Below are 21,437 nucleotides of genomic sequence, written 5' to 3'. Positions count from 1 at the left end.
GGTGGAGGAGAGGAAGAGGCGCATGGGCCAAGCCCCAGTCTGCGGCATGTGCTGGCCTTCACAGCGTTAATATTCCTACCATGGCTAATTTCCAACCGCCAATGGTTTATCAGCTGGATCCCTGTGTAAGAGTCCTCAGTGCCTGATCTCGAACCCGCCCTGGAGCCTGCTCCTGGCAGTGGGGTTTAGAGCGGGTGCTTGAGGCCACACTGGACTGGATGGTGTCAGACCCTCCTCTGCCCCTGACTTGTGAGCCTAGACACTTTATATCGATTCCTGGAGCTGCAGGTCTTTAGCCTTGAAAATAGCAAAATTAGGAGTCCACTCTACTCAACAGGAGGCAATTAGGCGCCTGTGAAGGACCCAGCATGATGCCTGGTACCTAGTGTTACATAATAAATTACACGCTAAGTTCATTCTTTTTTGCTCAAATTTGTGATGCCATCCTAAGATCAAGATGTACTTGAAGTTGAACTGGATAACACCTTTATAACTATCAAGGTACATGTTAAAAAGCAACTGAAATAAAAACCTCCTGATCCACAGACCATTCTAAATTATCAACATAATCTAATTTAAATAAGAAAATCAGTTAGACATTTGTAAATTGAAATTGCTGTTTCAAATTGCCTTTTTAGTGTGTTCATTTAGAAGCATATCAATTTTTTTCTGGAAACCCTAAGCATAACAAAGACAACATAACTATAGACACATAGTATCTCTCCCATGATTTAACAAAAAAAAAAAATTTTTTTTTTTTTCTTTATTGATCTTAGAGAGAAAGGAAGGGAGAGGGAGAAAGACAGACAGAAACATTGATGAGAGAGAACATTGACTGGCCGCCTCCTGCACGCCCCCCACTGGGGATCTGGTCCACAACCTGGGCATGTGCCCTGACCGGGAATCAAACCAGCGACCTCATGGTGCTCAACCACTGAGCCACACTGGCCAGGCTCTCCCAAGATTTTTTAAAGTAGATAATTTAAAAATAATTTTTTTTATTATTCAAAAGTATTTATTTCACATTATACAAGAGTATATCAACATGAGAAAAAGAATCAATGTTATCAAAGTAAGAAGCTGGAGAATAGCATAACTTTTTGAAAATTACAGTTACAAAAGAACAAGGTAACTACTGGTAACATAACTTACACAAACAAAAATAAATAAATAAACACCAACATACCCCGCAAAAGTATTTTATGATAAGGCAGGTGGCGATTTAATTCTTTCACTGGCATGTTTAAGAGAACATGTTACCTCCTTTTCCTCGTACATCATCAGAGCCCCAAGTGTATAACACAAACATTAAAAGGTTATTGTAGGGTGCGCTCCCGCTTCCCTTGCTGAGCTGAGCTGTCCTGGTAGCACTTGGGCAGCGCGCAGTCACCGGAGACCTCAAGGCCCCCCTGCCTGCCGCCTGGTTTACTCCCACGTGCGAACAGGGCCCTTGCGCCCGAGGGCGGTGGGGCGGTGGAGACTTGGTGTGTGGGCGCAGAGAAGGTTGAGGCCCCGCAGCGCCACGGGGAAGGAGGGGTGCCCTTCCACACACCGCAGGACCCTTCCTCCTACTGTCAGGCTGCGCTGAAAGCCACGCCCTTTCTAGACCCCAGGGAGACACCCCAACATCCAGGGGCAGGGACCTTGTGCTGAAGGCCAGGCTCCAAGGGCAAAGCAAACCCCTGCAGCCAAACCTGCGATGAGGTCTTGTTTTTTGGTACGTGCCCCTAGCGGGAACCAAACCCGGGACTCTCTGGTCCTGGTCCACAGGCCCACGCTCCAGCCGCTGAGCCAAACCGGCCAGCGCCGATGAGGCTGTCTTGCTCCACAGTCCTCGAGTGACTCTCCTTGGTCTTTGGACCTCACCCAGGACTGTCTTGATGGAGACAATGCCCCGGAACTGGGTGTAGCGACATTACCAAGAACGGGCACTGCCACACCTCAGTGAGGGGTCTTAAACACTGCTGCTGACCGGAAGTAAGTTGTGCCAATGACCTGAGACGGGCTCAACACCGGCATCGTTTCCTGGCGTTACCGACAGCGCCCCGGCCGCCCCCCATGCCTGCCGGCGATGTCTGCAAGGACACCCCCTCCCCCTCCCCTGGCCGCAGGGAGAGGACAGCAGGGACCAGGGCTCAGCGCAAACTTCCCATTGCAGAGAGTTATCACGGACAGGGACGAAACTGTATTCATCACGATTTAAAGGTCATATTCATTAATGTGCAGGGAAGTTGTTTTCTATTTAAAAATTAGGTTTTAAAGAGCCCATGGGAACTCAGACCCACATTCTGAAACACTGTAAGAACAAACCTGATTTTATCTTAAAGGTAAATAACAACAGGACGAAAGCGAGGATCCGCAGAGACTGAATACCAGGCAGTTTTTCTCTCCTGTTCTTTGTCACATGCCAGGAAAACTCACAAGTCTAATAAAACTATCTTATTCCCATTTTCAGGTCCATTAGAAGTCCTGACAGAGGCTAATTCCTTCCTGACCTTCAGTGTCAGTTCGGGGACAGCGGAGGCCCCAGTTTCAGTGGAAACCAGTGATGAGGCAGTCCAGGCCCTCTCCTGATTAAGACGCCGCCCGGCCCCGCCTGAGCGCTCGGAACGGGCTCCACGCGGCCGCGCCCCTGCGACCAGGAGGCGGCTGCGGCTTCCAGCCCAACCGCGTTCTCTGTGGAGATGAGCGATGAAGAGAATGGGACCAGTGACAGCTATTTGCAAACATATTTCCATTTGGGGAAATTTTTCTGGATGTTTTCCACGTGGATAGATTAGTTTGCTTTTATAATGTTAAAGATCTTGGTTGGAAAGGGTTTGTATTTACTATTTCTGTGAGGGTCACACTAAAGAAACCCTAACCTGCATTACCAGTGCTTCGTCATCACGAAATGTACATTCTTACTTAGGTGGTAAACACACAATATGATACATAGATCTGCTGTGGAAATGTATATCTGAACCCTGTATAATTTTATTAACCAATGTCACCCCAATAAATTATATTTTAATAAAGGACATGTATATTTATGTGCAGATAAATAGATTTATGGCTAAGTAGAAGCAAATCCTAAATGGAAAAGTTTGTCAGAAGAATTGATTATTGATTAATTATTTAATTTTAAATCTGCGGCACATTAAAATAGGTCATTCTTGCAATGAACACTATAGGTAAAATCCTTATGTACATTAAGAAGTAAACAAATAAATGGATATTTCTCCAATCTCACAAATTTATGATTTGGGGGGAAAAAAAGTTATACACAAAGCGATTCTTGATAGCGGAATCCAGAGAAAGATAGATGGAAGAATTTCAAATTTTCAACATGCCTCAGAAACTACTCCAAGCAAAGAACTTATGGAAAGGGTACTTTCATAGAATTACTGCACAGAAAATGACAGTGATGACTCACCACACAGGGCAGATGAAGGGCGGCCTGGGCGTTAGAGCCCCTCAGTCTCTCTCCCCTCCCCCTCCCAGGTTCCCAGCCAGACAGATGCTGGGGCTCAGCCCTTTCACAAGTCACAGCAGAGGGAGGACTCACCCCGATGGATGCCCAGCCCCACGCCAAGGAGGCTGCACCCTGACCTCCACTGTCTCAGAAGCTTCAAATCACCGCTCAAGTGTCTCAGTGGGATCAACCCTGATGTCCTACCTCATCCCACAGTCCACCTGCCTCGCGGGCCCTCACCCACCCCACTTCCTCGTGCTGCATGACCTTCTAACATATCCTCTAATTTACTGACTGACTTCTGGTGCTTACTGTGCATTATGTCCTTTAGCTGCACTGAGACCGACCTTCACCTATGTCCCTCGTGTATCTGCATCGTAGCCACTCAATAAATATTTGTTAAATCAATGCGAGATCTCAGCATTAAACTAGAATTCCCCTCAAAAGATCAACTAAGCCCAAGGGGAAGCTCAGAATATGGTGTATTCGACTTTTATGAATCTCTAAAAATATTTTACAATGTCTGAGGGGGTGAGATGCAAAGAAAATCTCAAATCCTCAGAATAAAAAGTGGGTGCACAGTTATGGGATGAGGTGGTCCGGAGCCAGGGGCACAGTCATTGGAGAGGTCAGCTCCTAGCAGTGGTGTGGGGCAAAATGGAATGAGAGAGAGAGAGAGAGAGAGAGAGATGATAGATAGATAGATAGATAGATGATAGATAGGTAGATGATAGATAAATAGATGATAGATAGATGATAGATAGATAGATAGATGATAGATAGATGATAGATAGATAGATGATAGATAAATGAATGATAGATAGATAGATAGATGATAGATAGATAGATAGATATATAGATAGATGATAGATAGATAGATAGATAGATAGATGATAGATAGATAGATAGATAGATAGATAGACAGACAGATAGAGTCTGCAAATTACTAACTACAGCTTTTGTTATTGGGGCTAAAATGAATACCACCTGGGAGACACTAAATTTTATTTTAAATTAAACTGTGTTTTTGCAACTCTAAAGGCTCAAGGAGGGGAGGGGAAGAAACAACGTCTTCCTAAACGAACTAACATCCATCCCAGGCTTCCAAGATTCCCCATAATCTGAAGATGCTACCAGCTCTCAATAGAAAATACTCAAAGTGGTCCCCCCTTTCCTGTGGTGCTAGTGGGGTACTCAAGACTTTAATTCCACAGGGAAAGTAGTTTTGAGCACATTTGGGTCAGGTGGCTGATCCACAGAGAACTTCCTTTAGTGCGGGAGGTGTTGGTCACCAAAGAATTTAGGTGACAATACCAGTGATTGACTGGATGCCATATCACACAGGAAATGTATGTCGTCTTCCAAAAATATTTGTGATTCACTGCTAACACCCTTTCTCTTCCCTGACACATACATACATAGAAGGATGGTGAGTTAAATAGGTAGGTAAGTGTGTATATTTCCTTTCAATGACATAGTGTGTGTTAGGACAAGCAAGCAGTTGTGTTTAGCCTGACATGTAGGATCAGGATTCTATTTTCAGTTGAAATGGCAAAATGACTTTATCTGACAGGTTTTTCAGAGGACGAAAAAGGTCATCTAACTGAATCTGCAAAAGACAAGGCTTTATAAATAGCACTAAGTTAATAGAAGAAAATTATTTCCGCCTCTGTGTGAAAAAAGTTTCTAAGATTTCACCTGACAATCTTAAATTTTAATCATCGATTGTAGCTAATTGAGGTAATTGTCCATTTAACAATGATACACTGATGAGTTAGTTACTTTGTTTCAGCCCTACCTAACCATCTGCATTCATTTCAGTTCAATTAGTTGAGCAGCAATTTTTCAGAGATGAATAATCACATGCTATGTGGTCTGGCCCATGGATGTACTTGGGTAGGAGGCTGCATTTATCATTTGCACCTAGTAGACGTGATAATTAAATGCATTCATTATTTCAGATAATGATTTTCCTCATTAATGTCACAAAAATTAATTTTGATTTGAGAGATATTCCACTTGGTATATTTTAACATAATCTGGACCAGTGTAAGTAAATGTTTGTGCAAGGAGCTATTCCATGCCTTCAGAACATTGTCTATTTACACACAAATTAGTGCAATAACTCTACGTGATGTTCACCCAAGATCACACTTCAATGCGATAACTAATGATGACCCAGCCTTTCATTTTATGCACAACATTCTGACAAAAAAGTGTAAAAATGCTTGACTTTATTATCTCAGCATTTCTCAGAACAATTTTAAAAAGAGATGATAAATCACAGTTTTATTTTTAAATGTGGAATATTAATACTTTTCTTATTAGGGTTTGTAAATTCTTTCATTAATATTATTTGTTGATTATTCTGAAACTATTGTTTTCTTCTTAACCCCATTACTTTTACATATTGAAACTCAAAATAAATTGTAGGCCCATGTTTTCTTCCCTTTGTCTTTTCTATTTGCTACTTAATAACTAATCCATGTAAAATAATGTTTCTACTTGTTAGCTTAAACATCTAACTTAACCGATTCTCCCAGGTGTGCATATTATTTCTTGACACTGTTTATTTTGGAAAGAACCCAGCCTGACCCACTGAAGGGTGACCCCTCCTCTGTCGCATACAATGTGCCACTCTCCTGCGGCATGTCTTAGATAAGCTCCCTGATAAACACCTAACGAAAAGTCATTAGAACTGCTATAAATAAATAAATGTACAGCACATGTCAAGAGTGATGGAATAGCCCTGGCAGGTTTGGCACAGTAGTAAGAGCATCGGCCTGCGGTCCAGAGAGACCCGGGTTCGGTTCCCGCTAAGGGCATGTACCTCAGTTGCAGTTTGTCCCTGGCCTTGGTTGGGTCGTGCAGGTGGCAACCACTCGATGTGTCCTTTTCACATCAATGTTTCTCTCTCTCTCTCTCTCTCTCTCTCTCTCTCTCTCTCTCTCTCTCTCTCTCTTCCTCTCCCTCCCTCCTACTCTATCTGAACAAAAAAAGAAAAAAAAATGTCCTCGGGTAAGGATAAAAAAAAAAAAAGAATGATGGAATATATTTAAATATATTTATACACATTGAAGAAACACCTCTAATTCTGAGACAAACAAAGAAAAACAACAGTTTACTCTAGAAAATGTTAGATACCAAACAGGGGTTCGGACCATTTTTGGTCTTGGTGTACTATTATGCACATTTTTTCTGTTGCTAACGTATCTCCTCGACTAGTATTCTATAAGAAAAGCGGCTAGAATGTTAAAAATTTTAAAAACGTGGCTCTGAATTCTCGCAGGGCGCGCCAGGGCCGGGGTGGGCGGGGTGGGGAGGCACGGGGGGCGGGGTGCGCGGTGATGGGCAACGGGAGGCACGTCTCTCAAAGACTGATTTTTTAAAATAAAAATAATAGACTTCAAAAAATTATATAACTAACCTATCTTTTTCATATCTCTCTATGTTTAATAAGAAATTTAAGAGGTTGCATGGAACCTATTTAATCTAGTGAGGAGAACATAAGAACAAAGCGTAAGATGTCTGATCTGCCGGCAAGAAACAAAACCAGCCCCCCCCCAGACACCTGCTGACAGGGCCCCTGAATGAGGGAGGTAGCTTTCGGGGCAGAGTCTGTGCCTCACAACCCAGAACACGAGTGATAGCTCCTTGGCGCCTGAAAGATGGTTCGGTAATGGGTATCACGTTCCATCTCTTTAAACCCGCCTCTTAAATATTTGACCAACGGATGACCCCCAAGCGGCCAAAGCCCATCTTGAGAAAACTGGGTAAGCACATACCATGTTCCGAATAATTCTGTTAACCAGAGTCACCCCAACAAATCCAACAAAGAAGTTAAAAATTAATTGTTCTGTGTAAAATGCCTAAATCATCACATTATTCAAACACAAGTCATGTACTTTCGAACAGCACCCTAAATCTGATTTGTACTTTACATTCTATGGCCGGTGTCATCTCCAGATTAGGTTGCAGCAAGGCCTCTGAAATAACACCCGGAGTGTGGGCGTGTGGGCGTGGGGCGAGTGGGCGTGTGGGCGTGTGGGCGTGGGGCGTGTGGGCGTGTGGCGTGGGGCGTGGGGGGCGTGTGGCCGTGTGGCCGAGTGGGCGTGTGGGCGTGTGGGCGTGTGGGCGTGGGGCGTGTGGGCGTGTGGGGGTGTGGGCGTGGGGCGTGTGGGCGTGGGGGCGTGTGCGCGTGGGGCGTGTGGGTGTGGGGTGTGTGGGCGTGTGGGGGTGTGGGCGTGTGGGGTGTGGGCGTGTGGGGGTGTGGGCGTGGGGCGTGTGGGCGTGTGGGGTGTGGGCGTGTGGGGGTGTGGGCGTGTGGACGTGTGGGCGTGGGGCGTGTGGGCGAGTGGGCGTGTGGGCGTGGGGTGTGTGGGGTGTGAGCATGTGGGGCGTGGGGGCGTGGGGGCGTGTGGGCGTGGGGGCGTGTGGGCGTGTGGGGTGTGGGCGTGTGGGGGTGTGGGCGTGTGGGGTGTGGGCGTGTGGGGTGTGGGCGTGTGGGTGTGTGGGGTGTGGGCGTGTGGGGTGTGGGCGTGTGAGGGAGTGGGCGTGTGAGGGTGTGGGCGTGGGGGGTGTGGGCGTGGGGGGTGTGAGCGTGTGGGGGTGTGGGCGTGGGGGGTGTGAGCGTGTGGGGGCGTGGGCGTGGGGGCGTGGGCGTGTGGGGCGTGGGCGTGTGGGGCGTGGGCGTGGGGCGTGTGGGCGTGGGGCGTGTGGGCGTGGGGCGTGCGGGCGTGCGGGCGTGCGGGCGTGGGGCGTGCGGGCGTGTGGGCGTGTGGGCGTGTGGGCGTGTGGGCTTGGGGCGTGTGGGCGTGGGGCGTGTGGGCGTGGGGGTGTGGGCGTGGGGGGTGTGGGCGTGGGGGGTGTGGGCGTGGGCGTGTGGGCGTGTGGGCGAGTGGGCGTGTGGGCGTGTGGGCTTGGGGCGTGTGGGCGTGGGGCGTGTGGGCGTGGGGGGTGTGGGCGTGGGGGGTGTGGGCGTGGGGGCGTGGGCGTGGGGCGTGTGGGCGTGTGGGCGTGTGGGCGAGTGGGCGAGTGGGCGTGTGGGCGTGTGGGCGTGGGGCGTGTGGGCGTGGGGGGTGTGGGCGTGTGGGGTGTGGGCGTGTGGGCGAGTGGGCGTGTGGGCGTGTGGGCGAGTGGGCGTGTGGGCGAGTGGGCGTGTGGGCGTGTGGGCGTGTGGGCGTGTGGGAGTGGGGCGTGTGGGCGTGTGGGGTGTGGGCGTGTGGGCGTGTGGGCGTGTGGCGTGTGGGCGTGTGGGGTGTGGGCGTGTGGGCGTGGGGCATGTGGGCGTGTGGGGGTGTGGGCGTGTGGGGGTGTGGGCGAGTGGGCGTGTGGGCGTGGGGCGTGTGGGCGTGTGGTGTGAGGGCGTGTGGGGGCGTGGGGCGTGTGGGCGTGTGTGGTGTGGGCGTGTGGGGTGTGGGGTGTGGGGGTGTGGGCGTGTGGGCGTGTGGGCGTGGGGCGTGTGGGCGTGTGGCGTGTGGGCATGTGGGGTGTGGGCGTGTGGACGGGTGGGCGTGGGGCGTGTTAGCGTGGGGCGTGTGGGCTTGTGGGCGTGTGGGGTGTGAACATGTGGGGGTGTGGGCGTGGGGCGTGGGGGCGTGGGGGCATGTGGGCATGGGGCGTGTGGGCGTGTGGGCCTGTGGGGTGTGGGCGTGTGGGGTGTGGGCGTGTGGGCGTGTGGGGTGTGAGCATGTGGGGGTGTGGGCGTGGGGCATGTCGGCGTGGGGGCATGTGGGCGTGTGGGCGTGTGGGGTGTGGGCGTGTGGGCGTGTGGGGTGTGAGCATGTGGGGGTGTGGGCGTGGGGCGTGTGGGCGTGTGGGGGTGTGGGCGTGTGGGGGTGTGGGCTTGTGGGGTGTGGGCGTGTGGGGGTGTGGACGTGTGGGCATGTGGGGTGTGGGCGTGTGGGGTGTGGGCGTGTGAGGGTGTGGGCGTGGGGCGTGTGGGCGTGTGGGGGTGTGGGCGTGGGGCGTGTGGGCGTGGGGGCGTGGGGCGTGTGGGCGTGTGAGGGTGTGGGTGTGGGCGTGGGGCGTGTGGGCGTGGGGGCGTGGGGGCGTGGGGGCGTGGGGCGTGTGGGCGTGTGGGCGAGTGGGCGTGGGGGCGTGGGGCGTGTGGGCGTGTGGGCGAGTGGGCGTGTGGGCGTGGGGGGCGTGGGGGCGTGGGGGCGTGGGGGGCGTGGGGGCGTGGGGCGTGTGGGCGTGTGGGCGTGTGGGCTTGGGGCGTGTGGGCGTGTGGGGTGTGGGCGTGTGGGGTGTGCGCGTGTGAGGGTGTGGGCGTGGGCGTGGGGCGTGTGGGCGTGGGGCGTGTGGGCGTGGGGGCGTGGGCCGTGTGGGCGTGGGGGCGTGGGGCGTGTGGGTGTGTGGGGGTGTGGGCGTGTGGGCGTGTGGGGTGTGGGCGTGTGGGGTGTGGGCGAGTGAGGGTGTGGGCGTGGGGCGTGTGGGCGTGTGGGGGTGTGGGCGTGGGTCGTGTGGGCGTGGGGGCGTGGGGCGTGGGGGCGTGGGCCGTGTGGGCGTGGGGGCGTGGGGCGTGTGGGCGTGGGGGCGTGGGGGCGTGGGCCGTGTGGGCGTGGGGGCGTGGGGCGTGTGGGTGTGTGGGGGTGTGGGCGTGTGGGCGTGTGGGGTGTGGGCGTGTGGGGTGTGGGCGAGTGAGGGTGTGGGCGTGGGGCGTGTGGGCGTGTGGGGGTGTGGGCGTGGGGCGTGTGGGCGTGTGGGCGTGGGGGCGTGGGGGCGTGTGGGCGTGGGGCGTGTGGGCGTGTGGGGGTGTGGGCGTGGGGGCGTGGGGGCGTGGGGGCGTGGGGGCGTGTGGGCGTGTGGGCGTGTGGGGTGTGGGCGTGTGGGCGTGGGGCGTGGGGCGTGTGGGCGTGGGGCATGTGGGCGTGTGGGCGTGTTGGTGTGGGCGTGTGGGTGTGTGGGGGTGTGTGCGAGTGGGCGTGTGGGCGTGGGGCGTGTGGGCGTGGGGCGTGTGGGCGTGTGGGGGTGTGGGCGTGGGGCGTGTGGGCGTGTGGGCGTGGGGCGTGTGGGCGTGTGGGGTGTGAGCGTGTGCGGGTGTGGGCGTGGGGCGTGTGGGCGTGTGGGCGTGTGGGCGTGGGGCGTGGGGCGTGTGGGCGTGGTCCCACGGAGAGAGCCCGACCCGCTCGGCCCGGAGGGTCCGGCCCACGCTGCTTCGGGGGGAAGCCTGGCCAACCTTTCTGGGGGAAGAATCGACCGAATGTTAAAATAAACATCAGGAAATGGTACTAGACTCGCACCCACAGCCAACAAGTTAAATAGTAAAAATAATTCAAAAACTCAAAGTATGCTATTGAGACATTTAAGCCTGAACATGTGAACGCCCAGTTTCCTCGGAGCACATACCGATCCGGCTACAGGGTCTGCGAGCGGCCGAGGCGAAGTCCGGAGGACCCGAGGGAAGCGCAGGGCCGCCTCGTGGCTGCCCACACTCGGCTCGCGTCCGTCAGCAGGCGGCTTCTACGGAGTTTAATTCCCTGAAACCTCCCCGTCTTCCACAATTCGAGATTTAGCAAAAACATGCAAAGAAAGCTACTTTTATTAAAGTTTGAACATCAACACATAGACTTCTACATAACTAATAACTCAAATGGCTGTCGTTTGCATGTAGAAATGCAAAAGTTATAACACGGATTTTATTGTCAACGGCAGATTGCCTGGGCCACGTCCTGTTTTTTTTCTTTTGCATGAGCAGTGCAGGTCTCCACTCCACACCACAGGGACACTCCGGGCACGGGAACTGAGGTCTGCTCCTTTCTCCTCAGCTATTCGGCCGGGAAACCCTGAATCAACATTTGTTTGGGACCCAAACGTACACCCCAGTGACACTGATCTGAATTCAGTAGTGCCAGGGTTTAGAGATGAAGCTAGCCCTGGGGCTGTTGTCCAAAGACAGCACCACAGCTCCAGGTGGACACACCAGGTGGACACACCAGGTGGAGAGAAATGGTCGAAACAAACACTGCACCTGGAGCAACGTACCAGCGTGGGGAAATAATTATCTCAGAGCTCTGACACACTGCTGCGAGGGGACACAGTCCAACAGCGACTTGCTTTTCCAATGTGGGGACCCTCCAGGCATTACTCGTCTGGAGAGAACAGACACAGGTTGTAGACAGACACAGGTATACAAATAAGTGTACAGATAGAGACAGAGACAGTTACAGATGTACAAATACATGACATAACCATATATAGTTTTTTGCTCTGTTGAAACTATGGAAGCCTACATAACTCTTCTTATAATAATTTTGAGCAAAACTCATCCTACAGATTCCAGAAAACTTGTGCAGGGGATTAGATGTTGTGAAGTCATCCGAAGGCAGTTGCAAACAGACACAAACAGTATCTGCCTCAGAAACATCAGGAGGGAAACCTGTCATTTAAAGACCAACCCTAATATATACCTCCTTTTCTGTACCAGGGCGTGAGAGGTGTGATGGGGGGCACAGGGGTGCAGACACAGAAACCATCTGGGGTCATGAACTCAGAGCCACACAGAAGTCACAGCACATCTGGCCCCAAGGAGGCAGTCCTGTCCGGACCTGCCCTGAGTTGCACCCCGCCCCCCACCCCGGGCTAAGAGTCTGATACCTGGTCCTGGGGTGCTCAGGAGTGTGCCCCGGGGCTAAGAGTCTGATACCTGGCTTGGGGGTGCTCAGGAGTGTGCCCCAAGGCTAAGAGTCTGATACCTGGTCCTGGGGTGCTGAGGAGTGTACCGCAGGGCTAAGAGTCTGATACCTGGTCCTGGGGTGCTCAGGAGTGTGCCCCGGGGCTAAGAGTCTGATACCTGGCTTGGGGGTGCTCAGGAGTGTGCCCCAAGGCTAAGAGTCTGATACCTGGTCCTGGGGTGCTGAGGAGTGTACCGCAGGGCTAAGAGTCTGATACCTGGTCCTGGGGTGCTCAGGAGTGTGCCCCGGGGCTAAGAGTCTGATACCTGGTTATGGGGTGCTCAGAACACAGTCTCACACTGTGCAGAGTTTGTTGATCTGGGAGAGAGCAGGTCCAAAAGTTGGGGTTTAGAACCTAGAACTTGAAGTAGGTAGACTTCAAGGTATATATTCTATGGTTGAAAGTTTCCCCCTTTTTTTTAATCCTCACCTGAGGATATTTTTCTATTTATCTTCAGACATAGTGTAAAGGAGGGAGAGCGAGGGAGAGAGAGAGAAACATCGACGTGACAGGGACATATGGACTGGTTGCCTCCCACACAACCCTGACTGGGGCCGGGGACAAACCACAACCAAGGTACATGCCCTTGACCATAATCGAACCCACAACTCAATGGTCGTGGGCTGAAGCTCTGACTGCTGAGCCAAATTGGCTAGGGCTCTACTTTTGATTTGGGAAGGCTAGACTTTTTTACTCTTGTTATATTGGCACATTTTATCTTCCAGAATTAAATTACGGCAACTTTTTTAGTGTCTCTAGTAATTATGTCTGCAACATCAAGTCCTCTCTGGGAATTCGCAGCCTAGCACCACGAGCAGGACAAGGATCAAATGCACACCAACAGCTCACTGAGGCCTCCACTGGCCATTGTTCCTCACACACAACACGCAGGGAACAGGTGTGATGAGCGCGCGGCCACGCCCCAGCCACACAGCTGGGAAGCACACCTGGGAAGCACACCTGGGAAGCACACCTGGGAAGACTCTGGCTGCTGTGAGCTAACCGGACGGGCCCGAGTCACCCGCCACAGCGGACGCCTCCGTTTCAGCCAGGGTCCCCACACCTGGTCCCACAGGGAGAACACTAAGTGGGCAAAGGACAGAAAGCCAGAAGTAGGCTCCACCCTCTCACCAGTCACTCAAACTCTGTCACCCTTTTGAATAATTAACGTAATCTCTCTGAAACGTCATCCAACACACATTCCTAAAATAAGATGAAAACACACTTAACGATGCTTTGCTACTGCTAATTTAACCCTAGATAATGACAGTGTAATTTGAGCTACATTCTCCACATTTTCTAATAAAAATTCAAAATAAATCTTGAGGAAAGTCAAGAAGTATTATATCTAATGTTTCTCTTTGATATATCAAGTTTGTCAGAACCATAAAGAAGAATTAGGTTACGTTGACAGGACTTATTCTTCACCTCAGTATGTTTATCTATGAGAGTCCTCGTATTTCGGAGCAGAAAGGGGTGCTGAAGATCATCCGTGGGATTGTCATTCACCCCGGAGGACGATGAATGTTTTAAGACCGTATAAATATAAGCATCATATATTTATGTCTGGTAAAATAACATTACTTTTGACTTATTCAATATAGTCACAGGTTGTCCAGGGCAATAGACAGTCTCCACCATTATTTTTAGACATTTTCCAAAAAGAACCTGAAGCCAACATTTGCCCCTGAAACGGTGCTAGATCAGTACCTCCTTAGCTCTTTGAAGTTAAATTTAAATATTTTAGATTGATATTTTTAGACTAAGACATATATTCATCATTTGTAATCAAATACGTTGAAAGAATATAATCATTCCCCTTTTCTGAATGTTGTATTCTTTTGGCTCACATAATTAAAAATATCTCTGATTATGAGTTCTTTCCTCCTTTTTTAATCATCTCAAAACTCTTAATGTCCTGAGACATTGGCAAGGCTGAGATATTATTTTTTATACAAACGAGCCCTAAAAATGAGGCATGGACCAATGTTTGAAATTGAGGAAACTGAAATTAATCTAAAGCATTCACATTTAACAGAACTGTTTCTGTCCAGTAAAATGCTGAATTCCAAAATGCTCAATTCCCAATGTTTTTCCAGCTTACTACGTGCCTTCTGTATGTACTATTGGCCAAATAAATTACTATTTCTACCTCTTCAGGAAAAATGTTTCATAAACAAAAATGTCACATGACTCCTATTCCATTTTTATAGGCAAAAGAAAAAGACATATTTGGTTAAACATGGGCTAAGACACTGTGTTTCAAGAAATGATAAATAAAATGCAAACACCTGCCCTGTCATGAAATTTGGAACAAATTTAGGAAAGGGTTGAAAGACTCACCAAACTGAACAGGCTCATCAAGGAATCTCAGTTTCTGAAGCAACAATTGACCTCTGATGATATTTGTTTTTCCCTAGCAGGAGAACCTCTGAGCGGCACTAGGCCGACTGCGCTGATCTCTCGCGGAGGGCCTTCCACGGGGCGCCCCTGCGGGTCTCCGATTTTCTCCACCACCTCTTCCTACTACCGCAGTGGCATCATGGGACTCACAACTCAGACGCGTTCTTTTTTTAAATTCCTCATAACTTAGTCATGTTTCTATTTATCAATTAGAGAATGTTTTATTTAATTACTTTTCTTTGTTGATTTGAGAGAGAGAGAAAGGGAGAAGGAGAGAGAGATAGAAACATCGATGAGAGAGAACATGGACTGGCCGCCTCCTGCATGCCCCCCACTGGGGATCGGGCCCACAACCTGGACATGTGCCCTGACTGGGAACCTAACCAGCGACCTCTCGATGCAGGGTCGACGCTCACCACTGAGCCACCGGCCAGGCAGACACATTCTTTTCAGAACTTCAAACTTAATTCCGAATGTCCTCCCCCACCATCATCATGTGGCTGAGAGAGATGTCACCTCTCAGGTCTCTTTCTAAGGGCACTATTATTCATGAAGCTTCCATCTCCAGGACTAAATTCCCTCTCACAGGCCTCACCTCCAAATAGCATCGCACTGGGGGTTGGGGGCTCTCGTGCTTGGCATCCCTTCTCCAGTGGGCTCTTCAGGTGAAAGGATTGTGCAGAAGGACGCGAGGCCACCTGCACCACGTGTGACCATGTAACCTAGGAAATGCACAGGTCCCTGCCGCGCCACGCTGGACATGGGCAGTGGGCGCCACACTCGCGGCTGCCTCTCCGCTCGACCCCCCCGACCCCATCGCTGCGTGCCCACGGACGAGTACACGCAGTGCAGAGACGCCTGCTGCTTCCTGTTCGGCCAGAAGAACGGACAGTGCCCGCCCTCGCTGCATCTCTCCATCTCTCCTCTCTCTTTGGTCCCTAGTCTTACTGCCAGGGTGGGATGAAGGCAGGCCTCTGGGGCCCGCGGGGTGTGCACGTGAGGCCAGTGGGGACTTCACTCCTTGGGCCAAAACAGGATGATTTGCACTGAAAATCAAGCAATCATCTAAAGATAAGATTAAATAAATTTGTCAAACACTCCTATAAAGAAATAGTGTATAAAACATTAAAAGTATGAAAATATTATAAATTCCAACAGTGTAAGATTATGTAAAAAAATATATAAATTGCAAAGTCACATTAAACTCACCCTGACCTGGAGGAAATTTTTTCCATTTAACAAGCGGGACTAGCTCACAGATCGATAACGTTGGCCACTCCTTGTAATATGGACACTGATGAATTAATTTCAATATTTGTTTATTTTCAAATTTTGTTTGTTCCTGGAAAAAAGTCATTAGCAAATTTTCTGTGTTAGGTAATTTTAAAAAAGGAAAAAAGGATAGCAGATAAATGTCAGTAAAAGAAAAATAAAGGTTACATGATCTAAATTAGCATAAAATACACTTGAATTTTTTATGAGCATCATTCTATGACTACATAACCATGCTGAAATTTTAATCTTCAGGTCTGCTACTAAAATTTTATTTTCCCACCTTCCATAATATTATTTAAATGCTATTAATGTTTTAGCATTAAAAAAATTTTGTCATAGACAAGACTAAATTCAAAAGTTGGAATTCATACTATCAAATCAGTAATACTGATATTCTGAAAATACAAATAAAACCTACAAAAACATTGTTTTAAAGCCAGCTACGCTGAAACCAGGGACTTGGGAGGAAGCTGAATTCTGAGAATGTCATTGGCACCACCAACACGGACACCATCATGTCTAAAGAAAGCCTGACAATCCCCGCCCTGAATCAAGAAAGCAGGTGCCACCTTCCTCCCCATGGCGGGGCGGGGGTTGTCCCCGACACAACCTTCCTCTGACAGCCAGGGGGACAGAGCTAGGACAGCACACATTTTGGATTTGACTATAAGAGAATAAATTGTGAAACTTGAAGTAAACAGTGATCATGATGCCTCAGAACCGGGTCGGGATGAAGTTCTGATCACCTCATCAAGCACCTGGGTCACACTACAAAACAGCGTGCTGACCACACCCAGGTGTATTTCCAAGGTAGACTGCAGAGATGCAGAGAGCCATCTGTCTTGTCGTCCTGGTGTCCCTAACACATGACATGCTGTTGACACCCCCAAACATACATTTGTTGAATGAATAAATGTTAAATTCATAAAAAACCAAAAGCCATCAAAAATATACTTAAAATACAGGGTGGGGCAGCCTAGTCGGTGTGGCTCAGTGGTTGAGCATGGACCCATGCACCAGGAGGTCACCAGTTCGATTCCCATTTGGGGCACATGCCCAGGTTGTGGGTCTGATCCCCAGTGGGGGACATGCAGGAGGCAGCCAATCGATGTTTCTCTCTCTCTCTCTCTCCCTCCCTCTAACATCAATAAAAAGAAAAACCAATTTTTTTTAAATAAAGAGTTAAAAAAACACACGGGGTGAGACAAAAGTTGGTGTACAGTCCTGCCCGGTGTGGCTCAGCTGGTTGGGTGTTGTCCAGTGCACGAAAAGATCGCCGGTTTGATTCCCGGTCGGGGCACATGCCTGGGTTGTGCACTAGATCCCCGGTGGGGCGTGCAGGAGGCGTCTGCCACATCAATCTCCCTAAAAATCAGTTTCTTTAAAGTAGCTTACAGCCCAGCCAGTGTGGCTCAGTGGAGGGAGTGTCGTCCCTTGGACTGATACCCCAGTTCAAATCCCAGTCAGGGCACATGTCGGGGTTGTGGACTCAATTCCCAGTAGGGGGCGTGCAGGAGGCAGTTGATTGATGTTTCTCTCTCCTGTTCCCTTCCTCTCTCTCTAAAAATCAATAAAAAACATTTTTTAAGTAGGTTTACAGTTGTTTGCATGGGGAAAAATACAATAATTAATAAAATAATAAGAATACAAGAATAAACTGTTTTGCATACTCAACTGTAAACCTACTTTTGCCCCACCCTGTATATCTGTGAGACCTTCTTTTCTACTTCAATTACCCATCACTATTGGAGGTTTAAATGATGGTCTTAAAATAAACTACATTTTTATGTTGTCCAGGTCAAGTCAAACTAAAAATAAGAGAGATACAGACATCTGTCCAGAGAGGAAAATTTTCTCTGGAGTCTACAGCCATGTTGTGTTAATGTACGGATTAGATTTGATCATACCGATTTTAACCTTGCATAATTGTTTGCAGAGATCTTAAGCATTTCACAATCTTCTACCGTCACCACTAAGTACGTCTTTGGTTCCGACTGAATCTGAGTTGTAACTTCCAGGGTTCCAAAGGTACTCCAAGGTCGAAGCTACACAAAATAAGGCAAAGGCACTTAAACTCCGTCATCACTCATCAGCAAGAAGGTCTACAAGGGGGAGATGCAGGTCAAATTTCCAGCCTGTGAGGGAAGGGGCCTGAGCAGCCTGGCATGAGTGTCTCTTCCCCAAATCAAGAAAAATGTCCACCGCTTTCATTACATAAAGAAAATAACTTAAGCCCTGGCCGGTTTGGCTCAGCGGTTAGAGCGTCGGCCTGCGGTCCAGAGAGTCCTGGGTTCAGTTTCCGCTAAGGGCATGTGCCTCAGTTGCAGTTTGTCCCCGGTCCTGGTTGGGTTGTGCAGGTGGCAGCCACTCGATTTGTCCCTTTCATGTCAATGTTTCTCTTTCTCTCTCCCTCTCTCTCTCTCCCACCCTATCGGAACAACAAAAAAAAAAAGAAGGTCCTCGGGTGAGGATAAAAAAAGAAAATAACTTGAGACATTATTCTGCATTTTTGTTAAACATTAAGTGTTTGAAACACAACCATTTTAATGTAATTCATTCATTTCTCATTGCTGTGTGACTAGACTCAAATTATATATTCATTCTCTTGTTGATGAATATTTGTGTTGTTATTGTTTTTTGGCTATAAAACAATGATAACATGAGCATTAGTGTACACGGCTCCTCATTTCTCACAAAACTATTTCTCTAAGATATGTGCCTAAGGTGCGAGTTCTCTGCTACAGAATGTCTTTGCACCTTGACATCTAATAAACTGTTTCCCAAGACATGAGTTCTAACTTATACCCCTTCTCAGAGCAAAAGTGCACACACTGTCCGTTTCTGAACAACTTCTCTGACACTGTCTATTGTCTCATTTTCAATATTTTCTAGTTTGGTAGTAAGTATTATCGTTGCACTTTTTGTGATTTATTTACATTTATTTTTAACTGTAAACATTATTTACTGTGTATTTCCCAGGTTGCTAGTGGCAGAGTGCTTTCCTTTGCCTTTGACAACGTCTTAGCCCATAGTTTCTCTGCTATAAAGTGTTGATGTATATGTCTGGTGTGTTTTCCTTTCAGATCTGTACGTCCTTATGGATTCCTGGGAGTACCCTTTGCCTCCTGTGTGTGTTAAAAACATCAATATGTGCCTGTCTTTTCATTACTTAGGGTATCATGGGATGAGCAAAAGTCCTTGATTTAAAACAAATATCCTTAAGTTTGCTTTACAAGGACCTAGTTTTACAAGCTTCTGCTATCATAACATCATGGAGAAATTCTGCCACATGGTCTAAACAATTTGAGTTCATTCTTTTTACGATGACGTCTAGGACCCCGATTTGATATTTATTGCTCTATGAAGAAACACACAGTTTTCAATGTTCATCCTGTGAGCACATCATCCTACCACCTCTCCGCTGTTCTTCACGATGCTGTTTCGTGCCGTGAGCGATCGCACCTGTGGGTCTAATTCTCGACCCTCTGGCTGCCAGTATATTCATCGATGAGCCACTATCTGGCTATAAAAACACTATTAATAATGTGGCTTCATTTTTAAGTCTCGTTATCTGGCAGGACAAGAACCTCTTCCCCAAGTGTCCTTTCAGGAGCATCTGGCCTAGTCTTGGTCTTTTGCTCTCTCATCCAATTTTTAGAATCACCTTGTCAAGTTCCACAAGGAAACTGGACATTTTCACTGGAATCTCATGAGACCTACAGATGATTCAGGGAGACTTGTCGTCTTAAGGTGTTGAATGTTCCTGTTCATGAACGTGGTGTAATTATATGGAAGCCTTCTCTAATAGCTTCAATAAAAGTGTAAAATGCTCTGCAAAAAATATCACAACGGCCCTGGCCAGTTTGGCTCAGCGGTTGAGTGTCGGCCTGCAGACCAGAGAGTCTCGGGTTTGGTTCCTGCTAGGGGCATATACCACAAAATAAAAAAGTATTGCAACATTTTATTACTTTATTAAGTAATCATAGTTTGTGTAGCTACTTAAATAGTATTTTTAATTGATGATATTGCTAACTGACTATTATTCCCTATGCTTCTGTGAATTCTTTATTTTATTCTTATCAACTCAACAATGTTTTACAAAAGTGTTGTATTATTTTTAGTCATTTCTTTAGTGGTTTCCATTTAGAGAAGGGATTGGCGTCTTTTTTTCATAACAGACACAGATATTCTCAATTTTCAGGCCATTTGGTCTCTCTCACAATCACTCAATTCTGTAGTGTAGAGTAAAAGCAGTTAAAACAGTTTATAACAAATGGTAGTGGTTGTGTCCTAATAAAACTTTATTCACAACAAAAGGCTGTCATCCATATTTTGCCCAAGGACTCGAGTTTGCCAACCTCAAATCTAGAGCTTCATATTATCAAGTCCCCATATTATTTATTACTTACTGTTAAATTAAATATGTGTGTATGCCATAATATATATGAACTTTATCTCTAGTATTTAACCTACAATAACAGTAATATTTTGTTATATAATACCATAAAAGATTATTACTAAAATATGATTTTGTGTAATTTAAACTTTAAAAATTAGAGTATCAGTCTTTTTAATCAATATATTCCCTCTTAAAGTAGCCTGTCTGTTTCTTGTAAATGTTTTACATCTAACTTTCTTTGATTTATATGTTAAATATATGTAAACTATAGTATATAAAATCTATTAAATTCTAGGAGAAAGTATAAAGCTTGGGAATTTTGCTGATCTAGGTAAAATTTAATGAGCCTGCTGGAAAGGCCTTTTGGTTGATCACTCTAATAATAGAAGAGAAATATTCACTCCTGTTAGGTGACATATTACTGTAACTGAACATAAAGCAAATCCTCTGGGAAAACAGTTCATCTGGAAACAATTGTGGAGTGTGTGTGTGTGTGTGTGTATTCTGAGCACGTCTGGGGTAGGTTAGGCTAGGCTATGATGTTTGGTAGGTTTGGTGTATTAAATCCATTTTCAACTTATGATGCTTTATGGGGATATAACCCCATCATAACTGAAGAAGTGTCTGTATAAACATTATTTGTCATTGAAGAAAGACAGTCAGGGTTGAGTTCACTATACATCACCATGGTTCTGATCATACATCTTAGGTGATATCACACAGTGAATACATATCAGAGGGTCTACTCAAACCAGCGAAGTTCCTTCCCCCTTCTCAAAGCAGGCCCTGCTTCTCTGCCTGCTGGCTCCCACAGTGAGCTGCGTCAGGTCAGCGCCCTAACCACGCGCTGGACGGAAGCTGCGGGCGTGTGGCCAGCGTTCCCACCGCGCCCTCTCTCCAAGGCCATGACAATGCTTACTCATTTCAGCAGCGAGCGCATAGGTGTGCAAAATGTCAGTGGAACTGAATTGGCCTTAAGGAAAATGCCAAAATATAGTCATTTATCAGAGCAGATAAGGACCTCTTAAAGTAGTGTAAAATTTTAAATGCTAAAGTGGTAAATTTTATGATGCTCTGTCTCAACTGGGAGAACCACACTAAAGTTTATTTCCCTGTCTTTGACCAGGGCATATATTAATGAGACTCTTAGAAACAAGGGAAGAAAGTAAAATTATTAAATCTGCAATTGACAAGTAACACTATTAAAGAGGAGGAGTCTGCCCTGAGACC

General features: G+C 47.9%; 1 protein-coding gene across 1 annotated transcript in view; it reads right to left on the bottom strand.

Moving 5' to 3' along the window:
• Positions 1–21,437, bottom strand: part of CNBD1 (cyclic nucleotide binding domain containing 1) — a 196,692-nt gene that overhangs the window by 66,344 nt on the left and 108,911 nt on the right. Inside the window, exons 7-8 of the mRNA XM_036263632.1 lie at positions 17,716–17,853; positions 15,743–15,875 (exon numbers count right to left, since the gene is read on the bottom strand). Coding sequence (XP_036119525.1) covers positions 15,743–15,875; positions 17,716–17,853 — 271 coding nt within the window. The remainder of the gene's footprint in view (positions 1–15,742; positions 15,876–17,715; positions 17,854–21,437) is intronic.

This window comes from Molossus molossus, unplaced genomic scaffold, assembly GCF_014108415.1.
Source record: "Molossus molossus isolate mMolMol1 unplaced genomic scaffold, mMolMol1.p scaffold_m16_p_16, whole genome shotgun sequence".
NCBI lineage: Eukaryota > Metazoa > Chordata > Mammalia > Chiroptera > Molossidae > Molossus > Molossus molossus.
The sequence above is the reverse complement of the archived record's forward strand: the minus strand, read 5'-3'. Positions and strand labels throughout refer to the sequence as shown.